Source organism: Onychomys torridus, chromosome 14, assembly GCF_903995425.1.
Source record: "Onychomys torridus chromosome 14, mOncTor1.1, whole genome shotgun sequence".
NCBI classification, from domain to species: Eukaryota; Metazoa; Chordata; class Mammalia; order Rodentia; family Cricetidae; genus Onychomys; species Onychomys torridus.
In genome coordinates this window covers 28,079,035-28,094,716 of record NC_050456.1, presented here as the reverse complement: position 1 = coordinate 28,094,716, position 15,682 = coordinate 28,079,035, and the positions used below count along the sequence as shown (strand labels likewise).

Below are 15,682 nucleotides of genomic sequence, written 5' to 3'. Positions count from 1 at the left end.
GTAAATTTTGAGGAGACAAAGAGCTCCAGGAAGTGGAATGAAGCTAAATCCTATGTACAAGAAGATAAATGGACTAAGAAATGGAATAAAGGGAGTGGTGACCTCAGGGCAATGTTGTTTGTTTTTGCTCTTTTGGGGAACCCGACACCCAGCTCCCAGATAAATCATACACAGACGCTTATTCTTAATTATGAATGCCCAACCTTAGCTTGGCTTGTTTCTTGCCAGCTTTCCTTGAATTATCCCATCTGTTTTGCCTCTGGGCTTTTCCCATTCTCTTACTTCTGTAAATCATAATCTTACTCCAAGCTTGCTGTGTAGCTGGGTGGCTGGCCCCTGGAATCCTCTTCCTTCTCTGGCTACTTCTCTTTCCTTTTCTATTCCTGTATAACTTTCTTTGTTTCTTACTTCTTTTTCTCCTCCTCCAAGATTTCTCCTATTTATTCTCTCTGCCTTCCAGTCCCACCTATCTTGTCTCCTGCCATGCTATTGGCTGTTCTTTATTAGACCACCAGGTGTTTTAGACAGGCACAGTAACTCAGCTTCACAGAGTAAAACAAATGCAACATGAACAAAAGTAACACACCTTAAAATAATATTCTACAACAGGGCAAGATCTTACCCAGATAAATTTCCAATTTGTGAAAAAGAACTAACGAAAAACTTAGAGCTGGGTGTGGTGGGGCACACCTTTAATCTCAGAACTTGGAAGACAGAGGCTAGCAGATCTCTGAGTTTGAGGCCAGCCCCATCTACAGATCATGTTTCAGGACAACCAAATTTAGGCAGTGAAGATGTAATTGAATGAGGGTACCATGTTCCAGCCCCAGAAAACAGCAGAACTTGGCAGCTTTCCCCATGTGGTTCTAGCTTTAGAGAAAAGGATACAAGAAAGGAGTTAAGGAATAAAGATGCTGAGGCCAGGCATGTGTCAGAGGTGTCCCTGAATGGAGGCCTAGTAGAGAGGCCATTGCGTGAAGCTGTGAAGATGAAGCCTGGATTGCCTTGGAGAACCCAAGAGAGATGCCAGAGCCAAGAATGCCAAGGAGAACTGCTAAGAGGGAGTGGAACCAGCCCAAGGGAAAGAAGTGTGTGCTGCAGTCAACAAAGCTGAACAGAGTTGGAGATCTGGAGTGTTTTGACATCAGACATGGAGATGCAGAGTTTGGAGTTTGCCCAGCTGGTTTTTGGTCTTGCTTTTGTCCAGTATTTCCTCACTATGCTACCTTCCCTGCAATTTGAAATGATAATATATATCCTGTGCCATTATATTTTAGAAGAATGTGATCTGATTTTTTATTTTTACAGGGAGATTACATTAAAGGAGTGCCATGTATCTCAGAAGAGAACTTGGACTTTGGATTTCTAAATAAGTTTGAGACTGTTATAGACTATGGGGACTTCTGAAGTTGGATTTAATGCATTTTTTTTTTTTCATTGTGATATGGCTATCAGCCTTTGGGAGCCAGGAAGTGGAATGTGGTGGTTTGAAAGACGATGGCTTCCAAAGGGGAGGTGTGTCCTTGTTGGAGGAAATGTATAACTGTGGGGGTGGACATTGAGATGTTTTTTGCTCAGGCTTCCTCAGTGTGACAGTCAACTTCCTGTTGCCTGCAAGATGTGGCACTCTCAACTTAAGCACCATGTCTGCATGCATGCTGCCATGCTCCCCATCATGTTGATAATGGACTGAACCTCTGAAACTGTAAGCAAGCCACCCCAATTAAATGTTTTCCTTTTAAGAGTTGCTGTCTCTTCACAGCAATAAAAACCCTAACAAAGACACCAGCACTACCAAAAAGACAGTATGAACAAAATGAGTCAAACCATATTTTCTGCATCTCTCACCATCCAATGATTAAGGAATTTAAGGAGCCAGTAGAGTAGGGCTGGGAAGGACAGTGTGCTTATGGTTGAATACAAAGATGCAGAAACTGTCTTGCTTGGGTTTATGACATGACACATACTTTCAGATGCCTTAACATTAAAATGGAAATCAGAAAATGTATTGCTTTGGGGAAGAGGTTTACTTTAGTTTCCACAGAAAATGAAAGGCTGTGAATTCCTTCAAGGTTGATACACATCAGGTTTCATTGGGGAAGACCCCCTGAAAATCTAGGCTGGAGACATAAAAAAGTGAACCTAGAAAACTACAAGATAGGCCACCTATATGTTACCTGCTCAAACATAAAAGAAAAAGTCGGGGGCTGGAGAGATGGCTCAGTGGTTAAGAGCACCAACTGCTCTTCCAGAGGTCCTGAGTTCAGTTCCCAGCAACCACATGGTGGCTTACAACCACCTGTAATGAGATCTGGTGCCCTCTTCTGGCCTGCAGGGACACATGCAGGCAGAATATTGTATAAATAATAAATAAATAAATAAATCTTAAAAAAAAAAAAAAAAGAAAAAGTCAGCTTTGGCTGGCTTGCATACAATGCACAATCCATATGTATGTTAATGCAGATATGTTATGTTTGAAAATTTGTATTTTCAGAGTAAGGAGACCAGGTACTAATGAAAACTGGGCCAGGTGATCCGGCCCCTCAGAGTCCAGGTGTTGCAGTTTGCTCATAGTTCTGTATCTAGAACAGCTTCAAGGCTGCTGGCTGAGATAGTCCAGCCTCATAGACTATTCCAGCCAGGACTTCAAATAAGTCTTGTGCTTTTCCCATTGCACAGACACTGGACAACAAAGGTTATGGCTAGTTTTTCCAAACTTGACCATAATTCTAATTTTCTCAGTGTTCCTCAAAGATGTCATTGCCCACAGACGACAGAAAGCAGTCTAGAGAACATGATGACCACTTTCCCAAGAGGTGGGGATGGGTGGTTTTTAGTCATTCAATGGGTTATGGACATTTGTCATCGTTTAGGGGTTTGGTTACAATTTGTTCTTAGTCATGGTTGGGGAGAAAACTAAACAAAGGACATTAAATTCAAGAATCTCTTTCTGGGGTTGGGGATTTAGCTCAGTGGTAGAGCACTTGCCTAGCAAGCTCAAGGCCCTGGGTTTGATCCTCAGCTTAAAAAAAAATCTAAAAAATAAAAAGAATCTCTTTCTAAAGGCAAAAAGTGGGAATATAATATAGAAGTGATAAAAGGGTGGATTATTGAGTCTACTTTTGAACAACCACTAGTCTCTAATATTTTACATTGGTATGGAGTTTTGCATATTGATACAAATTGAAGGAGTTTTTTGTTATACTGTATATATGTTTCTATTCTTGTTTAAGGTATTGTACCTATACAGCTTATTTAAAAATGTAAATTTTAGTCCTTGAAAAGTATTTAGGATAATAGAGAAATACAAGTTAATAGTCATCTATAACAATCAAATTTAGTCATATTAGGCATATTTTCAAGGTCATACAAAGATTTTTTTTTATTTTATTTTATTTTTTATTTGAGACAGGGCTTCTCTGTATAGTTTTGGTGCCTGTCCTGATCTCGCTCTGTAGTCCAGGCTGGCCTCAAACTCAGAGATCCGCCTGGCTCTGCTTTCCGAGTGCTGAGATTAAAGGCATGTGCCACCACCGTCTGGCCAAAGATATATTTTAAATAGATGGTCTTCAAACATTTCAAAGACCTATAGAATATGGCATTTAAAATGTTTTAATAACCTAAGTCTTTTCATGAGATGTATCTGTAGCATGAATTCTAATTGGTCTTAACAATAAAAACCCAGGGTCAGATATCAAGGTAAATGCTGAAAGATCAGAGAAGTGAAGGAGCAGCCAAAGTCACCTCTTATCTCCATGACTCCTCAGACCAAAAAGGGTCAAGCTCCTCTCCCCGAGCCATATCATTTCCTGTCTCCTTTCTACACAGACCTCCAGACCTCTATAGTTAACTAATGGCTAGCTCCACCCTCTGATCTTCTTGCAAGCTTTATGTTAGAGCACAAACAAAATATCACCACACGCATCTGCTCCTGGCAGCACCAATCTACTTCATAAAAGGATGATGGACATCAAAGAAAACCTCCATATGGAGTTTGCTTTCATTTGTGGTAAGGTCAGCCACTGGACAAAGAAACTGCCCTTGCCTCAATTGCTGACATTATGCTGCCCAGATTGGACAAGCAGGACACAAAAGAAAGCATCTGCCAAACTTTGCCAAGACAAGGTAGGACAACCCTTCAAAAATCCTGCTTCACAGAATATCACAGTCTGATATTTTAGGCCGGTAGACCGAAGTTGGATGCCCCAACATTAGAGAGGATCTTGAGGTGACTGTCCAAGGCAGCCAGATATCTCTGTCATTGCTTAGTTTTGGAAGTTACATTTTCTGCACTTCCTGTTTACTCAAAATTTTATCCTTCGTGGGTCTCTAATGGAGACTGAAGACTAGATACTTATAGTTTTACAGTTTCTCTTGTTATCAAATTCAGAAAAGAACTTATGTAAGAGATGTAAAGTTATAAGGTTAAAAAACATAAAAGCTTAAGTTGTTTCTCTAAAGCCATGTTTTATTTAAGGTCTACAAAGATATTTTTAGGATGTAGTACAAGTTATAATAAAAAATGGTTTAGGTATAAAACTTTGAATTCAACAAGATAGGATAGATAATGGATCATTTTCTCTAAATATGCCAAATGCACATGGTTTGAACATTGCGAATGTAATTCTTCCTTGAAGATTGTTCTTATTATATATAGTTTACTTTATTAGAGTTAAAACCTTGCCTTTTTATTTAGACTAAAAGGGAAATTGTTGTGAAATAATCTTTTTGTACACTGTGAAGATGTGTCATTCTGATTGGTTTAATAAAAAGCTGAACAGCCAGTAGCTAGGCAGGATTTTCAGGGCAGAGAGGACACGGGGAAGAGGGTGGAGTCACCAGGAGATGCAAAGGAAGGTCATGTAGAAGATGAGGTAACAAGCCACAAGCAATGTGGCAGCACATAGATGAATAGAAATGGGTTCATTTAAGTTATAAGAGCTAGCTAAACCACAAGCCTAAGCTATCAGCCAAGCTTTCACAGTTTCAAAAAGAAGTCTCTGTGTCATTATTTGTGAGCAGGCAGCCCAAAGAAATATCTATTTACACTACACAGTAGAAATCTTTGAAATTCTTTTTTTTTTTTGGAGGGGGTGGGCAGGGGTTCTCTGTGTAACAGCTCTGGCTGGAACTCACTTTGTAGACTAGTATGGCCTTGAACTCCTGAGTCCTGATAGTACAGTAGATAGATACACATATTAAAATGTATCTCTATATTTAAGTTTTTAAAGTTTATTAATTTATTTTGGGTCATTCATATCTAACTATAAGAATACATATTTTATAAGATAATCAATCAGAAAGACCACAAAATATTTTACCTTTTCTTAAAATATAATTTAATGTGTGCAGATGTTTTGTTTACATGCATGTCTGTGCGTTACATGCATACCTGGTGCATCTGGAGGCCACAGAGGCCATTGGATTACCCAGAGCTGGAGTTACAGAGGCTTGTGAACTGCCATATGGACTCTGGGAACCAAACCCAAGTCCTCTGGAAGAGCAGCCAGTACTCATAACCACTGAGCCATCATCATCTCTGCAGCCCTAACTGCTTTACTTTTGAACCACTGAATTATTGGTACAGGTAAAAAGATTAATTTATGTAACCATGTTTATGTGAAACTGGCTGGTTTTATTATTAGCAATGCCAAACAAGACTTTAAATCAATTAAAATTTATTTCATTGTACATAAAGTTACTTTTACATTTGTCTACAACCACGGTGAACACATTCCTGGTATAAAGACACAGCCTTTTGAGTTTAAGATATCCCCAACTATAAGATTACATATATAAAACTACCATAATTATGGATGAGGTAATCAAAGTAAAATATACTATTCAGAATAAAATAAAATGGAAATAATTTACTCATAAGATTCATATTTAAATCATATTTATTTACAAAATACTATCCTGAGAATTATAATTCCATTAAGCTTCAATTTGAGCAAAAATATAATCACATAAGTAATAGCAGTTGCTTAAACTGAAAATGAAGAAAAGGACTGCTGAGGGACCAGCACCACTGTCAGGTCTCCTGGGGTTCTGGAGGTTCGGCTGCAGGTTCTTTTGAAGGTGGAATCAAGTCTGGAGGGAGCGCACGTCTACTTTCAGGATGTGGGGGTGGGGGGAAGAACCCAGCTCTTGGGGGAAGGTAAGGTGGAAAGCCCCTCGGTGGGTACACATTTCTCCCTGTTCAAAGAGATTAGCAAAGGACATTGGAAGTTGAAACCCCGGACTACACACTTGTTAAAAACCACTAGCTCCGGTAGTTATTCTGATATTCAAACACACACACCAGAATATTTGATCTCACAAATTAATTTTGACATTGAAAAATGTACTTCTTCAACTACATAGGATTAATAAGAATATCGATTTCAGGTATGTTGGTCCTATCTTTGCAGTTAACAAGGTCTCAATACACTCAAGGCTTACTTAAAAACAACAGGTTTTCAATGTAGTCAGATTTTCAAACTTAGCATTCAGATCAGATTCCGACCTGATACTCTACTAAGAACATGTCCTGCAGTGCCAAGGACCATCCTAAAACTTACCAAACAAAATTCCTTTGACTCACCTAGAACTTTAAAACTAGAGATGAGATCAGAGAGCAGCTTCCTAGAACAACTAAGCTGGTTCCTGTGTAGTACTTGAAAACATGATTTACTGTGTAGAAATCTGTGGTTTCAAAGGGTAAAGTGTGCTGTAAAAGCAACAAATTATTTTCATTTTAAAATGTAAGGGTATGAAGGAATTTCAGTAAGTTCAACAAATAACTAAATATGATCTTAAATAAATATGAGCAGGTGGGAACTATTTATGAAAAAAACTTTAAAACACTTTAGTCAGTAATCTTGACTAAAATATAAGTATTTTAATAATTGAACACACTACATTTCTATTAAATTAAATACACATAATTTTAATCTTAAAACTGCTTATACATTCAGTGATTCTCTGAACTATCACAATACAGTTAAAATTCAAAATTAGCTAAGGTGGATGAAGGTGAAGCCTTGGCTTCCTTTGTTGCTGGACTGTAACCTGTGAGCCATGTAAACCCTCTCCTCCTCAAGCTGGTTCTGGTCAGTGTTTATCACAGCAGCAGGAACCAAACTTGAAGAAAAGCACAGATAAATGTTGACACACTCATGGACTCTTAAAAAAGGCCTACCTGGGAATGGAAGACGTGGTGGGCCAGGGAAGTCGTTAGGTGGAGAATAATAATCTGGAGGAGCTCCATAGATGTTTCTTGGAGAAGGTGGGGGGAAGGGGCAGGCCCTTCCCATCAGCTGGCTCCTTGGGTCCACAGGGGGGACTGGGGGACCCGGTGGAGGGACGAAGCCATGACCAGGAGAATCAGGCACTTTTGAGTTCTGGAGCAGATTGACAGTCAGCAGTCAGTAAAGTGGCTGGATTCACAGCTCCTCTACCTAGCTCACACTAAAACACGAGTCTATCAAATACACACTCAAAAGGAAAATGTTAGGATATGATAATCTCAAAATGGCCAAAATCAATATTATACTTTAAAAATAAAATATATTTTAAGATTCAAATAAAATTTCAAGGAAGAAACTCTGAAATTGTGTTCAGCTAGTAAAGAAGCTTTAAAATCCATTCTAAAGTGGGAGCTGTCAGGTTTCTCTCATTTCTTTTAATATGTTGTATTTACTTCACATGTATGGGGGTTTTGCCTGCATGTATGTCTGCATGTACATTCAGTGTTCTGGGAGAATAGAACATGGCTTCAGATCTTTTGAGAATGGAGGTAAAAATAGTTGTGAGCCACCACGTGGGTGCTGGGAACCAAACCCAGGTCCTCTATCAGAGCAGCCAGTGGTATCTCTTTTTTTTTTAATAATTATTTTTAATAATGGAGAAATTGAAAGTTGAACTTAATAAGACTAAAAAAAAAAAAATCCTTAAGGTACATAGTGACTAACTACAACCCATGAACCTTTTGTGGGTCCTGACATTATAGACTATAAGCAATTAACCAGACATTTCAAAAATAATCAATGATATAGACTTATATACACATATTAAACACATATGCATAAATGTACATTATCATTTTAGTTACTCTTCTGCTTCTATGGTAAAACACCTTGACAAAAGCAACTTCTTAAGGCAGAAAGGGTTTATTCAGATGCACACTTCAAGGATCTTGGCAGAGACGTTCAGGTGGATAGGGCTTGAATCAGCTGGTTATACCACACCCACAATCAGAAAGCAGAGACCTATGAGTGGATGCTGCTGTTCAGCTTCCTTTCTCCACTTATACAATCCAGGATTCCAGCCAGGGAATGGCGCCACCCACAGTGAGCATGTTGGTCCACCTCAAAGAACACAATCAAGATCATTCCCCACAGGCTCACCCTGAAGCTCATCTCCTAAGTGATTTGAGAATCTATCAAGTTGCCAATTAACAATCACCATCAGAGTTTGTAAATGTGTGTATATGAAAACAAATACACGCAGTGTGAACATCTGGTGAAAGGCAACTACTCAGTATAATATCTCATGATCACCTTTAAGTCCTTATCTTTCAGAGATGCATATAAAAAATATTCACAGAAGAAATAACATACACAAGGGTTCAGTTCCAAATAAACTGGGAAGAAAATGAAATAACAGAGGATATAAAATCCGCTGTGGCTTACTGCTACTGCTTAAGCCTAGGTGATGGACTCCCATAATTCTAGCTGGTATCCAAAGCTCCACACCCACCTGCCCCTCGCCTTAACACTTCACTGTAAGTCGCTAATGCCTGGTTCCCATCTACCTCACTCCTTTTGTACTTACTCTTCTCTTACTGTTTGGATCTTTTTGTTGTTGTTTGTTGTTTTCGAGACAGGGTTTCTCTGTGTAGCTTTGCGCCTTTCCTGGAACTCACTTTGTAGACCGGCTGGCCTCAAACTCACAGAGATCTGCCTGCCTCCCAAATGCTTGGATTAAAGGCGTGTGCCACCACCATCTGGCATACTATTTGGATCTTAATGCTACCCCCATGGCTTCTCAGTCCCTACTTGAGGTGAGGTAGAACCTTTGAGGTTAAACCTAGTGGAAAGAAGTTAGGGCATAGCATAGCAGCCAGTGCTCTTAACCTCTAAGCCATTTCTCTAGTCCATTATTTGTTGGGGTTTGTCGTTGTCGTTGTTGTTGTTGTTGTTGTTGTTGACAAGATCACCTTATGTAGCCCACACTGACTTTGAATTCCCAAAATCGTCTTGCCTCAGCCTGCCAAAATACCAGGATTACATGCATCATCAAAACCTGGCTTGTCACTTGTACTACTTCTCCAAAGGTTACAAACCAGATATGAAACAGTGATAATGCTAAGTAGAAGTATATTTTATTAATATCTTGATATTCACAATGTAAACTAGCTCTAGCTTTGTTCTAGTAAAATCAAGAAACTGGTTATGGATACATGGGTAGAATTCAATTTCCAATACTTACACCAGGTTGATCTTTGGTATCATTTCTAATGGACTCCTTTTCTGAGGAGACTGGCCCATCTAGACAGAAAAATTGAACCAGGAAAAATTCATGAATTGTCACTTTATTTCTAGACCATTTCCAGATCCAAATGACACTGGTTTGTTCCATGCCAAGTTGCTTTTGGCCATGGTGTTCTATCACAGCAACAGTAACCTTACCTAAATACTGTCCTACTGCAGACATCAACAGTGCCAACTGTCTTCCCTGGCCTCACTTGAACTCAGCAATGCTATGTCACCCCTCATCTGACTTACGCTCCTGAGACTCCCCTGAAACATCTCTCCGCACAATGCCAAGGAAACCACCTTGATGTAACAAGAGTCAATGGAAAGAATTATTTCTAATGAGCTCCCAAGAGTAAGAGGACAAGACTAAGGAAAGTTCCACAACTCCTGAAGAGAAGGCTCATTTATAACCACCTTTCAGATCTTAGCAAAGAGCTGTCTCAGTGGATCAGGACTAGTCCCATGAAAGCAGAGGGCTAATAGAAAGCCTTTTACACAGAATGCCCTGCTTTTCTTCCAACATGGGATTGATCAAATATTAGGATGAAGTAGAGAAAACTCACAACTCATCCTTAATCAGGTCTCAAGATTAGGTCTCACATTAGCATTTTCCTTCTAATGTTCATCAAAATATCAGAAACTCAGAGTTTATTTTTTCACAAAATATATACCTTTTGCCCTCCACTGACAAAAAGTAACCTGTTATTTAGATCCAGAGTCTATCTATCACGTGGCAGGTACTAAGTAGTGCACGGTAAGACCCTATTTCTGAAGACACAATGTATTTCTGTTGGAGGACAGAGAGAAACCAACCTGGAACCGGAAACTTCTTTTCTGCAGGCTAGCTTTTATAGTGCCAGAGGGGCTATGCAGTCCACTAGAGAAGAAAAGTCACCAATGGAACCACTGATGAAACTTGGATGCGACAATAATGACCTTCCAGTCAAGATCAGCTGCTGGCCCAATAGTGCCATGACTCTTTGGAGGAATGACCAACCATATTCTGATTGAATTTGAGGCCTGCCTTACAGGAGGGAGTTCATGCAAAGCATTGCTCAAAAGACTGTGGCTCGGGAGGTCATGGAACCTACTGCTGTTGTTTATCTAAATGGATTTGTTATTAAGCCAAACATAGTTCCAGTCACATGGCTCCCTGGTGGGGCAGGGGAAGCGTGCCACCCTGGTGAGCAGGGACAGACCCACAGTGTTCACTGACTCAAACAGAACTACAGGTTTTGGTGAGACTCTTGATTCTCCCAGCAAGAGTCATCAATGGAAAGGAGGTCCATTCTGTTACTCTATAATGACTTGGAGGGTGAAGGCTGAGCACCATCTTGAGAGGGAATCTATGAGAACAGAGATCAACCACAAATCAAGAAATCTGAATTCCAGAGAGAGAATATCCAAATTAAACTGGGGTGGTGCTATGAGATGTCTTTCTGTATGCTGTGAATATATGTTGCTCTGATTGGTTGATAAATAAAGCTGCATTGGCCTATGGCAGGGCAGGATGGAGCCAGATGAGAAAATTCAAGAGAGATAGTGGGAGGAGAAAGGAGAGGGAGAAGAGATGCTGCTAGCTGCCACCAGGAGAAGCAAGGTGTACAGGTAAGCCATGTGGCGGAGTATAGATTTATAAAAATGGGTTAATTTAAGATGTCAGAGCTAGCTAGCAAGAAGCCTGAGCCATTAGGCCTATAGTTTGAAAATAATATAAGCCTCTGCGTGTTTATTTGAGACCAAGCAGCTGTGAGACAGGGATGAGATAGATTCGTCCCAACCGCAGGGCCTGGGCAGGATATACAAAAACTTCCAGTTACAGTGTGTGTATGTGTGTGTGTGTGGCGGGGGGGGGGGGTGGGGTGGGGGTGGGGTGGGTGGGTGGGTGGTGGTGGTGGTGTATGACAACAGACACCAAGGAAATACAAAGAATCATCAAAGACCTGTATTATACAAAATTGGAAAATGTAAAAGAAATGGACAATGGCTTGAGGATTTAGCTCAGTGGTAGAGCGCTTGCCTAGCAAGAGCAAGGCCCTGGATTCGATCCTCAGCTCAAAAAAAACAAAGAAAGAAATGGACAATTTTCTTGACAGATAACACTCACAAAAGTTAAGTCAGGATCAGATAAATAATTGGAATAGACCAATAACACCGAAGAAAATAAAAGCAAGTTGTTAAAAGTCTCCCAACTAAAAAAAGCCCAGGGGATTTAACTCAGTGGTAGAGCGCTTGCCTAGCAAGTACAAAGCCCTGGGTTCGGTCCTCAGCTCTAGAAGGAAAAAAAAAAAAAATGAGGTACAGATGTAAACAGAGAATTACCAACAGAAAAACCTCAAAGGGGCAAAAAACACTAAGAAATGTTCAACATCCTTAGTCATCAGGGAAAGGCAAATCAAAAGGACTCTGAGATTCCATCATATACTTGTCAGAATGGCTAAGATCAAAAACACTACTAGTGACAGCTCATGCTGAGAGGATGTGGAGCAAGGAGAACACTCCTCCATTGCTGGTGGGGTGCAAAATTACCAGCCAATTTAGAAATCAATATGGTGGTTTCTCAAAAAATGGGAATTGATCTACCTCAAGACCCAGCTATACAACTCCTGGGCATACAACCAAAGGATGTACTATCTGTGGAAGTTTGAATGTAACTGGCCCCCATAATCTCATATGAAGTGGCACTGTTAGGGGGTGTGGCTTTGTTGGAGAAAGTGTGTCACTGTGGGGGAGGCTTTGAAGTTTCCTATGCTCAGAATACCACTCAGTGTATCAGTCAACTTCCTGTTGCCTGCAAGATGTAGGACTCTCGGCCACTACTCCAGCACATCTGCTTGCATGCCACCATGCTCCCTGTCATGACGATAATGGACTGAACCTCTGAAACTGTAAGTGAGCTACCTCAAATGTTTTCTTAAAACAGTTGCTATGGTCATGGTGTCTCTTTGCAGCAACGGAAACCCTAACTATGACAGAAGTGGGGTACCCAGGAGTGGGGTATTGCTGAGACTATGTTAGAGAAATTTGGACTTTGGTTCTTTTGGTTTGGAAAGGATTAATGTGCAATACTAGAAAGAGCATGGAAGAGAGTGGTGCTGAGTGTGACTTGATGAACTGTGGGATCAAGATGTTTCAGAGAGGAAGAGTGTTAGCATGTGGCCTCAAGACTGGTCTTGTGATATTTTGGTGAAGAAGTGGTTTCCTTTTGCCCTTGTCTGAAGAGTCTGCCTAAGGTTAAAGTGAAGAGTTTTAGATTAATTCCACTGGCAGAAGAAATCTCAAAACAGCCTAGTATAGACACTGTTGTGTGGTTATTATGATGATTTACTGTGAAAAGGAGCAAGCTGAGCAACAAAAAAATATTTGAGGAGAAAAGGAGCACCAGAAAGTGGAATGGAGCTAAGTTCTGTGTTCAAGGAGATAAACTGATTAAGAAATGGAATAAAGGGAGCGGTGACCTTGGCGTAAGATCCCACCCATCCAAGTTTCCACTTGTAAAAAAGAACCAAAGAAAAGTGTAGAGCCAGGTTTGGTGGTGCACAGCTTTAATCCCAGCCAGCACTGGGAAGGCAGAGGCTATCCGATCTCCGAGTTTGAGGCCAGCCTGGTCTACAGAGCAAGTTCAAGGACAGCCAAGCTTAGGCAGTGAAGGAAAACAGAAAGCTGGTGAAGATGTAATTAAATGAGGGGGCCATGTTCCAGCCCCAGTAAGCAGCAGAACTTGGCAGCTTCTGCCACGTGGTTCTGGCTTTAGAGTTAAGGATAGGAGAAAGGAGTTATGGAATAAAGCCACTGAGGCCAGGCATGTATCAGAGGTGTCCCTGAATGGCCTAGTGGAGAGGCCACTACATGAAGCTGTGAAGGTGAAGCCTGGATTACCTTGGAGAACTAAGATGTTAGAGATACCAGAGTCATGGGATACCTGCCAAGGGGAGCTGCTAAGAGGGAGTGGAACCAGCCTAAGAGAGAGAAGTGTGCTGCAGTCAACAAAGCTGAACAGAGTTGGAGATCTGGAGTGTGTTGACATCAGACATGGAGATGCAGAGTTTGGAGTTTGCCCAACTGGTTTTTGGTCTTGCTTTTGTCCAGTATTTCCTCACTATGCTCCCTTCCCTACATTTTGGAATGGTAATGCATATTCTGTGCCATTATATGGTGGAAGTATGTGATCTGCTTTTTGATTTTGATTTTTACAGGTGATTACAGTTAAGGGTTTGCATGAAGGGTTGGGAATTTAGCTAGGTGGTAGAGTACTTGCTTAGCAAGCTCAAGGCCCTGGGGTTTGGTCCTCAGCTTAAAAAAAAAAAATTTTTAAATTAGATTTTAAAAAAAGAAGAGATTGCATGACTCTCAGAAGGAATTTTGGACTTTAAAACATTGTTGAGACTGTTATAGACCATGGGGACTTTGAAGTTGCACTAAATGCATTTTGGATTATGATATTGTTATAAGCTTACAGGGGCCAGGAAGTGGAAATGTGGTAGTCTGAATGTAACTGGCTCCCATAATTTCATAGGTAGTAGAACTGTTAGGAGGTGTGGCTTTGTTGGGGTGGGCATGGCCTTGTTGGAGGAAATGTGTCACTGTGGGAAAGGGCTTTGAGGTTTCCTATGCTCAGGATACCACCAAGAGTTTCAGTCGACTTCCTGTTGCCTGCAAGATGTAGGCCTCTCAACTATTCCTCCAGCACCACGTCTGCCTGCATGCTGCCATGCTCCCTGCCATGATGATAATGGACTGAACCTCCAAAACTGTTAACGAGCCACCCCAATTAAATGTTTTCTTTCATAACAATTGCCATTTTCCACTGGGCAATGATGGCGCATGCCTTTAATCCCAGCAGCACTCGGGAAGCAGAGCCAGGCAGATCTCTGTGAGTTCGAGGCCAGCCTGGTCTACAGAGTGAGTTCCAGGAAAGGCGCAAAGCTACACAGAGAAACCCTGTCTCAAAAAACAAAAAAGAGTTGCTCTTTTCATGCTGTCCACAAGGACACATGGTCAGCTATGTTCATAGCAGCTTTATTTGTAATAGCCAGAACCTGGAAACAACCTAGATGTCCCTCAACACAAGAAGGGATAAAGAAAATATGGTACATTTACATAATGGTGTGTCACTCAGCTGCTTAGAAAAAAATAACATCATGAAATTTGCAGGCAAATGGATAGAACTAGAAAAAAAATCATTCAGATTGAGGTAACCCAGACCCAGGGAACAAACATGGTAAATACTGACTTATACGTGGACGTTAGCTACTAAGACCCAGAGAGGCTAAGTAACAAGGAGAGCTCGAGGTGGGATGCGTAGATCTCCCTGGGAAGGAAGAGAGAATAGATTTAGTGAATGAACTGGGGCAGGTGGGGATAGAAACAGAGGGATCAGGCGGGGGTGGAGGATGGGGAGAAAGCATACTGGGAGTGATGACTGGAATTGGGGGTTACTTCAGGGGTGATCTAGGAACCTAGTGCAATGGAAACTCCCAGCTAAGACTCCTAGTAATGAAGGATACAGGGCCTGAACCTGCCATATTCCGTAACCAGCGAGGCTTCCAGTGGACGGATTGGGACACCAATCTAGCAACAAAACCTTCAACCTACAATTAGTCCTGCCTGAAAAATGTGCTGGGGTAAAGTTGGCTCAGAACTTGTGAGAGTAGCCATCTGTGGTGGTCTGAAAGAAAATGGCCCCTAAAGGGAGTGGCACTATTAGGAGGTGTGGCCTTGTTGGAGGAAGTGTGTCACTGTAGGGGTGGGCTTCAAAGCCCTATGCTCAAACTATGGCCAGTGTCAGTTCACTTCCTGTTGCATACAGATCAGGATGTCCTTCCCCAGCACCATGCTTGCCTGCATGTCACATGTTTCCCACTATGATGAAGATGGACTAAACCTCTGAAACTGTAAGCCATTCCAATTAAATGCTTTACTTTATAAAAGTTGCTGTGGTCATGGTGCCTCTTCCTAGCAATTGAAACCTTAATGAAAACACCAACCAAATGAGGCTGGAGAGATGGCTCAGCAGTTATGAGTACTGGCTGCTCTTCCAGAGGACCTGGGTTCAATTCCTAGCACCCACATGGCAGCTCACAACTGTCTGTAACTCCAGTTCAAGGGGACTGGCATCCTCACAGACATACATCCAGGCAAAATACCAATGCACATAAAAA

General features: G+C 41.1%; 1 protein-coding gene across 9 annotated transcripts in view; it reads right to left on the bottom strand.

Moving 5' to 3' along the window:
- Positions 1 to 5,661: 5,661 nt before the first annotated feature.
- The window catches only part of Mia2 (MIA SH3 domain ER export factor 2), a 92,881-nt gene continuing 82,860 nt past the window's right edge, over positions 5,662 to 15,682 (bottom strand). For all 9 annotated transcript variants that reach the window (XM_036205903.1, XM_036205904.1, XM_036205899.1 and 6 more), the window contains 3 exons: positions 9,475 to 9,533; positions 7,184 to 7,385; positions 5,662 to 6,198 (listed from right to left, as the gene is read on the bottom strand). In XM_036205903.1, the coding sequence (XP_036061796.1) occupies positions 6,035 to 6,198; positions 7,184 to 7,385; positions 9,475 to 9,533 (425 nt within the window). In that variant the 3' untranslated portion in view covers positions 5,662 to 6,034. The remainder of the gene's footprint in view (positions 6,199 to 7,183; positions 7,386 to 9,474; positions 9,534 to 15,682) is intronic.